The 16,765-nt window shown below is 37.5% G+C and overlaps 1 protein-coding gene across 6 annotated transcripts in view; it reads right to left on the bottom strand.

Moving 5' to 3' along the window:
- Window positions 1-16,765, bottom strand: part of NAALAD2 (N-acetylated alpha-linked acidic dipeptidase 2) — a 111,480-nt gene that overhangs the window by 79,641 nt on the left and 15,074 nt on the right. For all 6 annotated transcript variants that reach the window (XR_016219430.1, XR_016219429.1, XM_002708640.6 and 3 more), the window contains exons 7-14: window positions 15,953-16,046; window positions 14,123-14,221; window positions 11,732-11,817; window positions 10,980-11,099; window positions 10,793-10,875; window positions 7,960-8,023; window positions 5,933-6,000; window positions 75-166 (exon numbers count right to left, since the gene is read on the bottom strand). Coding sequence is in view for 4 of the 6 variants with exons in the window: in XM_002708640.6 (XP_002708686.4) it covers window positions 75-166; window positions 5,933-6,000; window positions 7,960-8,023; window positions 10,793-10,875; window positions 10,980-11,099; window positions 11,732-11,817; window positions 14,123-14,221; window positions 15,953-16,046 (706 nt within the window). In the remaining 2 variants the exon portion in view is untranslated. The remainder of the gene's footprint in view (window positions 1-74; window positions 167-5,932; window positions 6,001-7,959; window positions 8,024-10,792; window positions 10,876-10,979; window positions 11,100-11,731; window positions 11,818-14,122; window positions 14,222-15,952; window positions 16,047-16,765) is intronic.

Below are 16,765 nucleotides of genomic sequence, written 5' to 3'. Positions count from 1 at the left end.
TGGAAGATTTCTCTCTCGCTCTAACTCTGCCTTCAAATAAATATTTTTTTTAAAGATACATATAAGTAATTTACCTGGGAAAATCTTTATTTTCAGGTGAAGGGTCTTTTTCCAACCAGCTTTCATAAAGAGATTTACTCTCAAAACCATCATCAGGGCTAGAGATCTGGGAAGACAAATCAAACACTGAGAATTAGGAGTAGAAGCAACTAAATATGCCCATACAAAACCATATATTTGTTGTCATCAGTTTACTGTAGATACATATACTTATCAGGCTGTTTATAGAAAAAAAATGTGCTTTTGCAAATGGCAAGAAAAAAATCTAGCACAATATCATTTTCATGTATGATGCCTATTACTGGTAATTTAGTCAAGCGCCTAAGAGAATTTTGGCTTATTTTCATAAACATTTTAATAGTTTCATTTTTTTCACAAATATTTCTTTAGTGTTGGAAGCTTATGTTTATTGTAGTGGGACGACATTGGGGAAAACTTGGGATATATTATTTCTTTTAGAAAATTCCTTTTCTCTAAGAACCACAGAAGGCCTCAGAATAGCATAGGTGATACTGGATAAGAAGCTGAGCTTGAAATTGTTCAAAAAAATCCTTGTTTTACTGGACAAACAGAAGGAGTGGGGGAAGAGCCTATTATTTTAGAAAACTTTATTACATTTAAATAAATTTGAAATTTTATGATATAAAAATTCCACATAACCTCAGATTTCTACTTGAGAATTTAAGAGTATGTATGCTTATTGTCTTTGCTGTGGTTTGAATATGTCCCCCAAAATTCATGTTTTAGAAATGTAAAGCTTATTAATTTATTTATATTTATTTGAGTAGGGCAAGAAAAAGAGAGATTTGCTATCCATTAGTTCACTTACCAAATGGCCACAACGGCCAGGGGCTGGGCCAGGCTGAAGCTAGGAGCCAGGAAACTCATCTGAGCCTCCCATGTGGGTATTAGGGATTTAAGCACTTCAGTTTATTATTTCAATTATTTTATTATCTGCTGCCTCCCAGGATCTGCATTAGCAGCAAGTTGTATCAGAAGTGAAGGCAGGACCCCATATCAGGTACTTTGATATAGGATGCAGGCTTAGCAGGTGGCCGCTGCTTAACCCACCATGCCACAATGTTGCCCCATGTGTTGGTTAAATGTAATCACTAGTACTATGGAAGGTTGAGTCTCTGCCTGCAGTGCCGTCATCTCATATGGGTGCCAAATCAAGTTCCGAGTGCTCCACTTCCAACCCAACTTCCTGGTAATGCTCCTGGGGAAGCAGTAGAAGATGGCCCAAATTTTGGGACCTGTGGGGAGCAACTCGGACTAGACTAAGTTACTGGAATTAAGACTTATTCTATGCATCTGCTCTCCCACAATATGGCGCTGGGAGAGAAGAAAACAGCTTCTACACAGCTGCCTCCAGTTCAGCCAATAAACTGCAGGACTTGCTCCTGATTGGAGGAGAGCGGCGTGCTCGGCGTGTGGGCAGCCGAGTTGGGATTGGCGGAGGAGGACTATATAGGAGGAGAGAGACGGCATGGTGGTGTGGGTTGGTTGGAGAGTGCGTTGGAGAGTTCGCGGGGAAGTTCGTTACTTCGTTCTTTCTCATTTCTCTCTACTCATTCTTGCTTTGGGAGTTTGCTGTTTACTTATTCTTACTTTACTATAGAAAGGACTTGTAAAAAAAGGGAACAACAAGCGCCCGGTCCGGTGCGGCTCCTCCGCATGTGGAGGAGCAGCAGGACCCCTGCACCCATGTGGAAAATCTGGATGAAGCTCCTGCCCCTGACTTCTGCCTGGCCTAGCTGAGGCTGTTGCAGCCATTTGGGGAGTGAACCAGCAGATGGCAGATCTCTATCTCCTCTCTGCTGTGACTTTGCCTGTCTTTCTTTCTTTCTTTCTTTCTTTCTTTCTTTCTTTCTTTCTTTCTTTCTTTCTTTCTTTCTTTCTTTCTTTCTTTCTTTCTTTCTTTCTTTCTCTCTCTTTCTCTCTTTCTCTCTCTTTCTCTCTCTCTCTCTCTTTCTTTCTTTCTTTCTTTCTTTTAAAATATTTATTTATTTATTTGAAAGAGTTACACAGAGAGAAGGAGAGGCAGAGAGAGAGAGGTCTTCCATCCTCCAGTTCACTCCCCAGTTGGCTGCAACGGCCGGAGCTGCGCCAATCTGAAGCCAGGAGCCAGGAGCTTCTTCTGGGTCTCCCATGTGGGTGCAGGGTCCCAAGGACTTGTATCATCTTCCACTGCTTTCCCAGGCCATAGTAGAGAGCTGGATTGGATGTGGAGCAGCTGGGACTCGAACCGACGTCCATAAGGGATGCCGGCACAGCAGGTAACAGCTTTACCCGCTATGCCACAGTGCCGCCCCCTCTGCCTTTCAAATAAATAAATAAATATTTTTAAGTGTATTTACAAACATATACTTTCCTTGTTTTTCTCTACTCTGAGAAAAGCAGGGCCATGTGGTGGTCATACTTGGATTGCGATGTCAAAAAGGTCAATTTTAGTTCGAGACTATCATATTATTGGCTATATTTTATTTCTTTGCCTATAGCTCTGCTTTGTTTACAAAAAGACCCAAGTCAACTCCACGTGTGGAACTCTAAAATCAGTTTAGTGTATTGTTTCCCCTCTTTGGACCTTAGTTTTCTTACCTGTGAAGATAAGGATAATGGTACCTGTATTAATCTTAGCATAATACCCTCTTATATGTTCTCTGACCTTTATACAGAGTTATTCCCAATTCTGTTCCCCTATTCATAAAAAAATTCTAAAAATGTCTATTGGTGTTGAAATCAATATAAATGTGAGGGAAATAATGTAATTTCCATCCCCTTGGATCTCATAATATAATATCATTGGGGATGCACACACCAGACAAATAAATATGTAATACCCAATTATGATAAGCAATTCAAAACAAAAGAGAAAATTGTTATAAAGAGATGCAGATAGGAATGACAAAAAGATGCGTCCTCAGAAAAGGCCTTTTTTTAGAAAATGGCAGTGAAATTTCAGACTGGACTCTAGCCAAGGTGTTAGGTGTTAGCACATGTTTTCAACTTGCCCTGTTTCAGTCTCAGCCTATTTATTCATATGCACAAAACTGTTGTGCTTATTGATAACACAGGCCCTCAATAGATTTTAAGTAAAAGGTAAAAGTGGCGACTCCACCTCCTGCCACAGTGATGGCAGGGCTGGGGAGCAATAACTTGTCCTGTTGCTTAGAGTGGATGAGATGGTACTTCGCCATGATGTATGAAGTCCACAGCTTAGAAAAAGTCTCTTAGAAAAAGCCACCCCACAGGGATATTCCCATCCTCACCAACATATTGTAGCTACAGAGATGGTCTATTCATCTCAAGCCAGCTGTCTTGGTTCTACTCTCTTCTCTGTTCTTGCTGATTTGCAGTGGCTGAGATTATACTCCAGTTTAAACATCAAGGTCGGATTGAATTCCCAGAAAAACCTTCCTCATTTACTGGAATCATACTATGTCAGTCTAGTCCTACCCAGAACTGCTTCCCTTTCGCCTGCACAGTTTACAGCAGTCTTACCCGCCATCACTAAATGCATTGTCAAAGTTAGCAGACAATCTCTGATGTGTTAATACTTTGCTCTGCTTCTTGCTCCATCAGACAGCTGATCTTAAATCTAAGCCCATTCCCTCACTCCTACCCTCCCCAGTGTTGCCAATATGGTTTGACCTACTTAGGGTTGAAAAAACTGTTAATAATCAGTTTGTAGGAAAGTAAAAAGTTTTGTTCTCTGATCCTGGTATGGCCACAGATAAACATTTGCCTTTGTACAAAGAGACACAAATCTCTCTCCCTTATCAGCCCTCAAATTCTTATATCTGACATCAAAGGCTGCTCTTTGCAACCTCTCTAGGACAACACAGTTAGTAAATGCAGATCCTGAAAAGTGGTCTCCCAAAAAGGGTTTTTCTTACGGATTGATTTTTATATAAGATGATTTTATGGGATATTCTAATGAAAGAATACAGGATGTAAACTACTGAAGATGGTGAGAGTGTTTTGATGAGGATAATGAGACCACTTTTGCTTAGTTTTTAAAGATAATTAGCGGGGCCAGCACTGTGGCATAGCAAGCAAAGCCGCCGCCTGCAGTGCCGACATCCCATATGGGTGCCAGTTCGAGTCCCAGCTGCTGTACTTCCAGTCCAGCTCTCTGCTATGGCCTGGGAAAGCAGTGGAAGATGGCCTAAGACCTTGGGACCCTGCACCCATGTGGGAGACTCAGAAGAAGCTCCTGGCTCCTAGCTTCGGATGGGCACAGCTCTGGCCATTGCGGCCAACTGGGGAGTGAAGCAGCAGATGGAAGCCCTCTCTCTCTGCCTCTTTCTCTCCCTCTGCCTCTCCTCTCTCTGTGTACCTCTGACTTCCAAATAAATAAATAAATACATAAATCTTTAAAAAAAGAAATAATTAGCAACAAAAAGGAAGGAGCAAGAATAAGGGAGATTAGGAAATAGTACCTAGAGAAAAGTGATACCTTCTTTACACTATTGTCTAACACAGGCTTAGAAGCAAACATTTATGTAAGTAAATTCTATAGCAGATGACTAAATTAAGTATATAGATATTAAAAGAGCAGATTATGTAATTTCTAGAGATTCAGTATGCCCTAGTTTTTCAGCATATTGTTACATTTATAGCATTTAAAATTCCTATGGAAAAGCAAACATGCAGAATGATTTCCATTTTGACTTTAGACTTAATACTATTTAATCTTTTCACTACTTTGACTTACACTAGTTAACAACCTTGTTTTAAGTTCTTTCATAATCAGGGCCAGTGTTGTGGAGTAGCAGGTTAAGCTGCAGCTTTCAATGGCTGCATCCCACATCAGAGTGCTGGTTCTAGTCCCAGCAGTTCCACTTCCAATCCAGATCCCTGCTAATGTTTCTGGGAAGGCAGCAGAAGATAACCCAAGTATGTGAGCCCCTGCCATCCACGTGGCAGACAGGGATGGAGCTGTTTGCTCCTGATTTTGGCTTGGCCCAGACCTGGCAGTTGTGGCCACTTGATTATTGAACTAGCAAATGGAAGAGCTCGCTCTCTCTCTGTTGCACTACCTTTCAAATAATTAATTAATTTTTTTTCATAATTTCTCTATCATCAGATTCCTAAACTCCATGGCCTATTTCATACCCTTTCTCTTATAATATTTTCCAGATCTTACACTTAGGCCATCTGAGCTACATTCTAGTCAGGAAATATGTTCTTTTATTTCTTCTGTTTTTTCTTCTTAGAATGAACTTTCCCTTATACATCCTTCCATTTGATAGTCTGAGTATTAATTATCCTGTTATCCACTTATGCTTTCCAACTTCCCCTGGATATCCTGAGATTTTAGATTCTCTATTCCATAACTGTTATATATAATTGCATATAGTGGCAATTGCTTTAGCAAGTTGTAATTCTCCACTTTCCCCTAGATTAAAAAATATTTGGATTCAATGACCTTGTCCTTTTATCATTGTTGCAGCTAGAATTCATTTTACAGGCCCTGACAAATAGTAACGACTCAATGAATATTTGTTGAGTAAATGAGTAGTCAAAGCAATCTTTGAACTCAAGGCTTTTTTATTCCAGTTCAGTGTTCCTTCCACTACATCAAAGTACCTCTGTCAGGTTAACATTATATACCCTATATATTATAGCTACATGTACTACAATTATTAATAAGCACTATTGCTAGAACAATGAGACTGATGATACTATCTTCATAATTATGTAACATATGTAAACAGTGCATTAAAGGTTTGGTTTTTACTTGTTATTTATATAGTTAGATTCTGTCACTAGTTTCAAAATAAGTGCCATTGAATAAGTGGGTAAGAAAATGTTATTCATTTATCTATACATCAAAGAACATATTAAGATAGGTGTCTTTATATACCTCTTTTGTCAGTTTATACACCAATTGGTAAAGAAGGGGTGTACAGTCAACTCTTAGAGTATAATTTCCTGAAAATAAATAAAACATAAAGAGTATTGTTACACACTTCCAGATGAAATACCAACTATATTTAATTCTAATTTGCTTTCTAATTTTCAACAAGATCTAATAGTCTTCAAACTGAAGCCACCATTCCCAAGGACCAAAACAGGATGGGAATGGTTCTTCAGTTGATAGACTGTAGCACATATTTTGCACAGAAGGTGGTCCAGGCAGATTCTAGTTGCTAAGACAGCAGCTCTCATAGTGATTATAAGGTCCTCTTAAACACAGAAGCTCTTAAGTGGACTTTGGCAAAGGAAGTGGTAAGGCTGCCACATTCCTTCCTTATTCTTTCATTCATTTCAATAGTACATGGTAATACATCACACATGAATATGTCATGTAACTATGTTCTGATATTTATCTAGATATAATTGCAATGCAATGAAAGTCTAGAGACACAAAGGTCGTATATCAGACTCAAAAGGAAGTTTGTAGTTTGAGTTTATTTCAAATTCATTCCAATAAAAACAGGAAATATTTCTGTATGACATATTCTGTGAAATACTTCTTCTGAAATATTTTAGCAAATTTATTTAACATCTCCATAGAAAGAATGTGGTTAATACTGGAGTTTTAAATAGTGAGCATACCAAAAAAATCACTAGCAACATGAACTCATGGCTTAGTTATGAATCACATTGATTCATATGAATGTAATTTTTAAAATTTTTTCAACTTTTATTTAATAAATATAAATTTCCAAAGTACAACTTTTGAATTATAGCAGCTTTTCCCCCCATAACCTCCCTCCCACCCGCAACCATCCCATCTCCCACTCCCTCTCCCATCCCATTCTTCATCACGATTCATTTTCAATTATCTTTATATACAGAAGATCAACTTAGCATATACTAAGCAAAGATTTCAACAAACTGCACCCACAAAGACACACAAAGTATAGAGTACTGTTTGAGTAAGTAGTTTTACCATTAATTCGCATAGTACAACACATTAAGGGCAGAGGTCCTACATGGGGAGTAAGTGCACAGTGACTCCCGTTGTTGATTTAACAACTGACACTCCTATTTATGATGTCAATAATCACCCGAGGCTCTTGTCATGAGCTGCCAAGGCTATGGAAGCCTCTTGAGTTCACCAACTCCGATCTTATTTAGACAAGGCCATAGTCAAAGTAGAAGTTCTCTCCTCCCTTCAGAGAAAGGTACTGCTTTCTTTGACGGCCCATTCTTTCCACTGGGATCTCACTCTCAGAAATCTTTCATTTAGGTCATTTTTTTTTTTTGCCACAATGTTTTGGCTTCATATGAACTTAATTATTTTCTCTGTGCTAAAATGGAAAATTATTGCCAAGGATATCTGAGACAGTTAATCTTTTGTCATTTACAGGCTAAAAGGATATTAACCACCTTAATCAATTAAGTCCCAAGTTTTCAATTCTAGGATTATTTCAATGACATTCAATTGTAGGATTATTTCAAAGTTACCAAAAGTGGTATATTTCTTGCTCAATTTAAGTCTTCATATGTCATATATATATAAAATAATAAAACATAACAGATTAATAACTAAAAGTCACATAAAATAAAAATTCTTTACAGTTTTCTATTTATTTTATTTATTTGAAAGGCAGACAGAGTGTGTGCTCACAGACAGACAGGAAGCAAAGAGATCTATCTGTGGTTCACAACTCAAATGCCTGCAACAGTGGGAGCTGGGCCAGGCCAAAGTCAGAAGCTGGGAAATCAATTTGGTTGTCCCACTTGATTTGAGCCAGCACCTGCTTCTACCAAGGGTGTGCATTAACATGAAGCTAAAATCAAGAGTGGAGCTGGGACTCAAACCCAGTTGCTCTGATATTGGGTGCAGGTGTCCCACACAGTGTCTTAATCACTATGCCCAATGTCCACCCTGAAACAAAATTTAACTTTTGAGAATTTATTTTAAATTAAAATGTAAGTTACCTTCTATAGATGAATCTGAGTTGATATAAGCAATGCTTCTCTCCTGGAGTATTTTTGCATTTTCCTACAGTTGAAGCAAAATTGTTATTTCATTCACAGTATTTACAATTGTGAAATATAAACAAAATAATTTTATGAAAAAGTATATAGAAAGTACCCTCATGAATCAAATACTTGTACCTACCTGTGACTACAATTTCTGAAAAAAATGCTTATAGCTTGTTGACTGACATTAATGCAATTAAGAAAGTATCATGAAAGATTGGCTACAGTTTTTAGGAATAATAGAGAGTTTCAAAACAAGTATTTTCAAAATATGGCTCCTTGGGGCTGGCACTGTGGTGCAATAGGTTAACTCCCTGGCCTGAGGTGCCGGAATCCCATATGGGCGCTGGTTCAAGACCCGGCTGCTCCTCTTCCAGCCCAGCTCTCTGCTATGGCCTGGGAAAGCAGCAGAAGATGGCCCAAGTCCTTGGGTCCCTGCACCCACGTGGGAGACCCAGAAGAAGCTCCTGGCTCCTGGCTCCTGGCTTTCGATCAGCACAGCTCCAGCCCTTGCGGCCATTTGGGAAATGAACCAGCAGATGGAAGACACCTCTCTCTCTCTCTCTCTCTCTCTCTCTCTCTCTCTCTGCCTCTCCTCTCTCTGTGTAACTCTTTCAATTAAATAAATGAATCTTAAAAAAAAATATGGCTCCTTGATTCTCTCCATCAGCATATGCAAAGATGAGGTTCCCAGATTTTGGGGCCAGCCCCCAAATAACTGATTCAGAATTGCTCATAGTAAGGCTTAGAAATCTAACAGAGGTCCCTGGTGATCAATCTTTATGTACACTGAACTTTGAGATCCACTATGAGGGGATAAATAAATAAAGTTATCATTTTAATGGTGATAAATAGAAAATTTCCACTGATCTAAATGTATTCAAAAAGTGAAGAAGTAAAATGATGTAAAGAGGATTAGAGGACAGGGAAAATTAGAGGGATTAAAGGAGGGACAGATTAGAACAAAACCAAGACTCTCTCTCTCACACACACACACATACACACACGTGCGCAAATATACAGACTCAAAAAAAATAGACTAAAGTAGTCACACAGATGTGAACATGATGTTTCCATTTTAGATAGATATAAGGTCATAATTTACATTATAATAGGTTTACAGTGGAAATAAAGAAGCTAAATATAATAAAGAATCTGGTAACTGGTAGTAGAAAACTAGAAAGAGTACTGAAATTATCTTTTAATGCACATGTATGTAAATTAATGAAAAACATGTTTATTATTTTTACCTCAGATTTTTAAATCTTTATTTTAATCTGCCGAAATTTTAAAAAATAGATGTATGTATGTGTGTGTATAACAAAAATTATATATATATTTCCAATATTAAGTGACCTTACAAATGAAATTTGATTCATTTAAATTGATGTTCTACTTCCAAAATGTATATTCATGGTACCAATTTAAGAATAAAAATAATAAAAATTTGTAAGGTAAATGGAATGAACAAAGGATAAGTGATATCAGAGAAGTGGCTGTGTATGTATGAATGTACACCTGCATTTGTTTGATTTATATTATTATTATTTTTTATTTGTTTGACAGAGTTAAGCAGTGAGAGAGAGAGAGAGAGAGACAGAGAGAAAGGTCTTCCTTCCGTTAGTTCACTCCCCAAATGGCTGCTATGGCCGGTGCTGCACCTATCTGAAGCCAGGAGCCAGGTGCTTCTTCCTGGTCTCCCACGTGGGTGCAGGCGCCCAAGCAATTGGGCCATCTTCCACTGCCCTCGTGGGCCACAGCAGAGAGTGGGACTGGAAGAGGAGCAACCGGGACTAGAACCCTGTGCCCATATGGGATGCCGGTGCCACAGGTGGAAGATGAACCAAGTGAGCCACGGCGCCATCACCAATTTATTTTATTCTTAATTTAAAGTAACAAAAGAGGAAATGCATCAAGAGAGAAGCATTTTAAAAACTAAACATAATGCCAGTACACATACACCATGTTTATCTGAACTCATAAATGATAAACAGCAGATAGTGAAGGGAAAGTACTTACACAGGGTACCTACCTTTATAACAATGTATTAGCTTGCCTTATACATTTAAGAACTTAGAGATTACTGAACAGAGAGGCTAAGGGAAGAAGAAAGAAAGGAGGTCTAGGAGAAAGACAGAAAAAAAAAATTAAGAGCACATGACAAGTGAAAACAATTATATCCGAAAGGGAAAGGAAACATCTCTGAAATTACAAAGGAAGTCAATTTATTAACAATCAGGCACACATCTGTTGTGAATGGTAAAATTTTCCTATGGTTGCAATTTTATACAGAATCTAAATGTTAAATTATAATCAAAGTATAGTGAACTTAATAGAATATCTTATGCTGTTTTTCAGATGGAAAAACTGCACAGAATCATCAGAAATGTGAAGATAAACTCCAAGGATTTGTACCATTTCCTAGATCAGTTGATTAAAACAGTTTCCTAATTTGGGAATTTTGGGGGATATTTGAGCTTGCCAATTCAATTTATTTTTCACCAAAAAATTCAAATAGAAACTAACAAAGATCTTGACAAGAATGAATATATTTATTTGTGGTCTAGTAACAAGAAGGTATTCTATTTAGCCAAACTAGGTGTAAAAGCACATTTTACTGAATTTTGCTGGAAATGTAAAGTCAAACTGTGTTCCTTAAGTTCTCTTGAATCATTCTCCAACTTATGATTCCATCAGACAATAGGATCTATTTGTGATCATCCTGAGATATATATACTTCTCCTCTGCTGACCAAGAAGGGAATAGGAACCTTTTCTGTCTGTCCTACCTCAGCCCATTCTGTGGAACCCAGAAGTCCAAATTCTTCTGCATCCCAGCTGGCAAAAATGATAGTTCTTCTAGGCCTCCAACCTGTAATCATCATGAACATATGTGGTTAGATACACCTGCCTAAAAATATAGGAAAATTAGGCCAGTCACTTTCTAACATCACCTACCATAGGAATGTTATTTACCTTTAGTTATCAGTTTTCCAAAACTCTGGGCAATTTCTTGCAAAACAGCAGTCCCACTGGTTGGGTCAATACCTCCAAACACCCAGGAGTCCCGGTGACCTCCCAGAATAACATACCTGTCTGGAGAAGACAATGTGCTCAAAAAAACTACAACTTTTTAAACACATTCTAAATATTCATAATTTGTGTTTTAAAATTAAACTTTCTTCTCCTTCCATTTCTTCCATAGAAAAAATTAACATTATAAAGTAAAAACATTCCTGGGGCTGGTGCCATGGCACAGTAGGTTAATCCTCCGCCTGTGGCTCCGACATCCCATGTGGGCGCCGGTTCTAGTCCCAGCTGCTCCTCTTCCAGTCTAGCTCTCTGCTATGGCCTGGGAAAGCAGTGGAAGATGGCCCAGGTGCTTGGGCCCCTGCACCTGCATGGGAGACCTGCAAGAAGCTCCTGCCTCCTGGCTTCGGATTGGCACAGCTCTGGCCATTGCAGCCATTTGGGGAGTGAACCAATGGAAGGATGACCTTTGTCTCTATCTCTTCCTCTCATTGTCTGTGACTCTACCTCTCAAATAAATAAATAAAATGTTAAAAAAAGATAAAGTAAAAACATCCCTTCAGAGTTGTATACTTTCTTCCCAAAATTTAATAGTTTCAAATCAACCAGAAAAAAAATCAGTCATGTCTGAAATTTATCATCTGTTACCCTTTAATATCTGTAAAAACCAAATGTTTTTAAAAAGTTCAAAGACTCACCAGGTTCCACAGATCCTGTGATAGTTCCAATGACATTGTAAATTCTTGTAATTTTATTGATGTTGTGAACATGCATTCTAACCTTCCTAAAATTCCAGAAGGAATAAATTAGTTTGGATAGGGCATTATGTCTACATTTCAATATCTTATTGTGAAAAAATATCAAAACTATGGAAAACTGTACTTTGGATGATAAACTGTCATATACTTACCATAAGTGCAATAATTGTCAACACTATTGAACCACTTGTAAGGCAGTTACAGACGTCACAATAATTTACTCTTGCATACTTAAGCAGATGCTTGAAATTAAATTTTTAAATAAGATGAATGTTTTACGTTCTTTTTCCTTGATAGTCTATTTTTGATATTTATTAGTAATTCAAAATATTCTGTTTTTCAAAATACCTGGGTTATTCATTCTAAAATTTTCAAATAGTTATTTACAAAATAAGTAAGACAGCCTATTATGTAACAAAAGGAAAAGCACAGTCCTATTATTTGGATGTGTGTCTTTACATTAATTCTGGCTGTTCAGGTGCTTTTTGCCAGATGATGGAAGTACCAGTATGAATGGACCTTGTTAAAGAAATGTCTGGGTGATGACTTTAAGAATGACAATGAGGGGCCTGTGTTGTGGTACAGCGGATTAATGTCCCGGCCTGGAGGACCAGCATCCCTATGAGTGCTGGTGAGTTCTGGCTGCTCCACTTCCATTTCAGCTCCCTGCTAATGTGTCTGGGAAAGCAGCTGAGGATGGCCCAAGTCCTTGGGTCCCTGCACCCACAAAGGACACCCAGAAGAAGCTCAGCAGCTTCCTCTGAGTCTCCCATGCGGGTTAAGGGACCCAAGCACTTGGATCATCTTCCACTGCTTTCCCAGGCCACAGCAGAGAGCTGGATCAGAAGTAGAACAGCCAGGCCTTAAACCAGAGCCCATATAGGATGCTGGTACTACAGGTGGCAGTTTTACCAGTTATGCCATAACACAGGCCCTGACATTGGAATTTTTATATTCCTGAGTTTTCCTTGCACTGTGACTGAAATCATAGAACTGAAGCTAATGACGGTCACTCCCAAAAAGTTTGTAGGGGCAGGCATTTGGGGCAATGTTTCAGCTGCCCCTTGGGACACCCTCATCCTATATCAGAGAGCCTGGATTAGAGTTGTGCCTACACTCTCCATTTCTGCTTTCTGCTAACACCTACTCTGGGTGTTGGCATGTGATAACTCAAGTACTTGGGTCCCTGCCACCCATTCATAGACTTGGACTGAATTCTCAGCTTCTTGTTACAGCCATGCCCAGCCTCAGCTTTTGTGGACATTGAGGAGTGAACCAGTGGATGGAAGATATATGTACCTCTGGCATTCCAAAATACATAAATAAATAAAAAAAAGTTTTTTGAAGATAGCTTTAAAAATTCATGGAAATTGGAACTGAAATATTTTGATGCAAAGATTTTAAAAATCCACACATAGTTTTTCATAATGGGCATCTTCCATGAACCTTCTGAGGACACCTTGTATGTTTTCTCTGTTTGTATAATTTTATATTTGTAAACCAGAAAGGCCATTACCTTTCACTGTGTATGTTATATTTTCCTACCTCTTGAGAGTATAAATAAAATAGATAGTAAACGCTCTTAAATTAAATGAACTCTATTCTGATTGAATTATGAAAGTAAAGACATAAATCAAATATTTCTAAAATTCTCTTATAGTAAAAAAGGTGAACTTCTAATAGTGTAAATATATTGGAATAAAAATATTCCTACAAAAACTAAAAAACATTCTAAGAGTTTTAGTCCATCTAGTCAAAGTAAATTGTGAGGAAATAATGTGATTTAATAAATCTAGTTTAATAAAAACAGCCACATCTTTTCTGATGTGTCAGTGTTAACATTTCCCTCTCCTCCTACATTTCAGGTAAATCCAATTCCTTAAGGTTCTGAGCAGACCCTGCTGTTACAGCTCTGTACAAGGTGATCTTGCCACCTTTATTTCCTGCTTGCCTTAGAAACTCACAGTAAATGATCATTAAATGTTGGTGCCTTTCTTTTTTAACCCCTTCTTTGAGTTAATCTTGAGTTTCCACGTACAGAATTTGAAAATTGTTTTAAAATCTTTTGGTGAAGGTGAAACTAAAAAAAAAATTACTTGAAGCGTTAAACCTGTAACTCAAATGTAATATGTTTTGAAACCCTATGAAACAAATATTGATATCACTATTGGAAGAATCCAATACTTTAAGTATTGCTTTAATCTTAAAAAATCAGTTGTTCACTAATGGAACAGAGAAAGAGATAAGCAAAATACACCTCACAGAACAGTTATCTTAACATTTTTACATTAAAACATAAAACTTTTCCAGGCTATTAAAATAATACATTACCTGAAAGAATCACTGCCTACAAATCCAGGCCCGATTCTGTAACCCACATTAAGAGTTCCCTTCCAGCTCTCATCTGGTGGAGCAGTTCCTCCCAAATAGCTGTCAAGAGAACATGAAAATAACAGAAAAAGGCTGAGCATCACAATTTCTAAGGACAAACCATGACGTTTGAAGATGAGATAATATTTCATTCATATATTTAAGAAATATTTATTGATCATTCATTAAGGTTCTGTAAAAACAGTCTCCTCCCTGTGGGGCTTACATTCTAGCAACAGAGCTATAACTGAGATAAATAAATATGTAACATGCTAGTGATACATGCTAAGGAGAGAAAAAAAAATAGAACAGTAACGGAAGATGGACAGAACCAGCCTTTTGGGGACAGTGTTGTGGTGTAGCAGGTAAAGCTGTCGCCTGCAATGCCAGCATCCCAGATGGGTGCCAGTTCAAATATCAGCTGCACTGCTTTTAATCCAGCTCCCTACTAACATGCCTGGGAAAGAAGCAGAGGATGGCCCAACTACTTGGGCTTCTGCATGCACATGGGAGATCTGGAAGAAGCTCCTGGCTCCTGGCTCCTGGCTTTGGCCTGGCCCAGCCCTGGCTGTTGCAGCCATCTGGCGAGTGAACTAGTGTATGGAAGACCTCTCTCTGTCTCTCCTTTTCTCTCTGTGATTCTACCTTTAAAATAAATAAATAAATCTTAAAAAAAAAAAAAACAGCCTTTTGCTCTTGGCCTTATTACTTATATGGGGAACCACTGGGTGCAAGAAATCTTAATTCATGACTGTAAAGGGAGAGAAATTAACTTGCAAAGAAGCTGCTGATAACATTGTAGTCATTCACTGGAGCAATTATTCAGCTGTGCTAAAACAGACACAAGGAGGGAGTGTAGGAATGAGAGAGAGTAGAGTGGGAAGTATCACGCTCTTAAAACTGTATATTAAAACATGAAATTTGTTCCCTTTATATAAAACAAAACATTTTAAAAACGGAAGTTGGGATTAAATAAGCAACATCAGTTACAGAAAATAATAATAGAAAATGTTGTGCACCCTATCCTAGATACTGCACTAAGTACTTCACATATCTGAAGTCAAAGTCACACTATTGGGGAGAAACAATTACTATCTTCATTTTATAGATAAGGAAACTGATTAAAGAAAGATAAAGCCACTGGTACAGGTCACATATCTAGTACTTGTTGGGCATTATCATAATTTGAATTATAGGCCAAGTATAAATATTTATTTAAGGGATATCTAAGAAAATCCAACCACTTGAAAAATCTCAAACTAGTATTCATTTCTATCTTTGAACATTTGACCATTTCATTTGTGGCCAACAGAGCAATGTTGCAGTGTTATTTCTTAGTCACTAAACTCACTTCTCATTTTCTGTGGAATAAAAAAAAATTGTATGGGTGTGGGCATTTAGCCTAGTGGTTAAGATGACAGTAAGATGATCATGTCCCAAGTCAGAGTACTTAAGCTGGATATTTCACTATAGCTCCTGATGCCAGCCTCCTGCTAATGCAGATTCTAGGAACAGCAGTGATGACTCAAGTAATTGGGTTTCTGCCACCCACATGGGAGACTTGGGTTTAGTCCCTGGCTTGAGAAGTCAGCCTGTGCATGAATGTATTCTGTCTTCCTCTCTCTCTGCCTCTCAAATAAATAAATTTAAAAAAAACTTTAAGGTGGTATGTTCCATCATTCTTACATCCAAAATTACTTTACCTTTAATATAATTATATTGGTTTTTGATTAGAAAATTGACACTCTCATTTGAAATATCTTAATCACATATCTAACTAGGAAACTATACCGTAATAGTATTTCTGCATCATTATATCCAATGGGATGTACAGGTATTTGGGGAATTCCTACTCCTTCTTCAACATTAAGTCTGAAAGTATACTCTGTAAAATCAAGCACATAAATGGAAACAATTGAATAATATGAACAAGAGGTATTCAGGAATTTTTTTTTAATACTACTTCAGATTCGCTACACATTTGCAATTAAAGCAAAATTAAAAGTTACCCAAAAGTCCAACTATCTTTTTACTTAATACAGCCCATTTGATCAACAGTAAAGTTTAAATCATTTATACATTAAGGTAAAATCAATTACTGAGATTATAGTTTCCCAAATTTGTTTTGGCAGTCTGCATAATTCTCTTGAATTTTAAGAATATTTTATTTCCTCAAAGATATCTTGTATTCTTCTTGTAGAAGCTTCAACTAACCAGATATCTGGAAAATGTGTTCCAGATTTTGAAACTAGAAATGATTGGAAAAAATAACCAAAGGAAATTTGTAAGATCTTAGGAATTAATGATAAACATCTATTCACAGTAACACAGCATTCTCTTTAAAGGTATATTGAAAAGTATTGACAGCCTTAAAATCTCACTGGGACTGGGGCTTTCAACCAAGATACCTTTCTTTCTCTCTCTGTGTAACTCTGATTTTCAAATAAATAAATAATTTTTTTAAAAAGTATATATACACACATAATTTGTACAAAGCTTATGATACACTTATGTGTAATAGCTATGAGACTGAAAGTGACCCAAATGTGCAAAAAGCAAAAGGATAAACAAATTTTGGTGTAGCTATTCAATGGGATTCTAGTC

The sequence above is a fragment of the Oryctolagus cuniculus genome, chromosome 1 (assembly GCF_051225735.1).
Source record: "Oryctolagus cuniculus isolate XC-2025 breed Fujian yellow rabbit chromosome 1, ASM5122573v1, whole genome shotgun sequence".
Classification (NCBI taxonomy): domain Eukaryota; kingdom Metazoa; phylum Chordata; class Mammalia; order Lagomorpha; family Leporidae; genus Oryctolagus; species Oryctolagus cuniculus.
The sequence above is the reverse complement of the archived record's forward strand: the minus strand, read 5'-3'. Positions and strand labels throughout refer to the sequence as shown.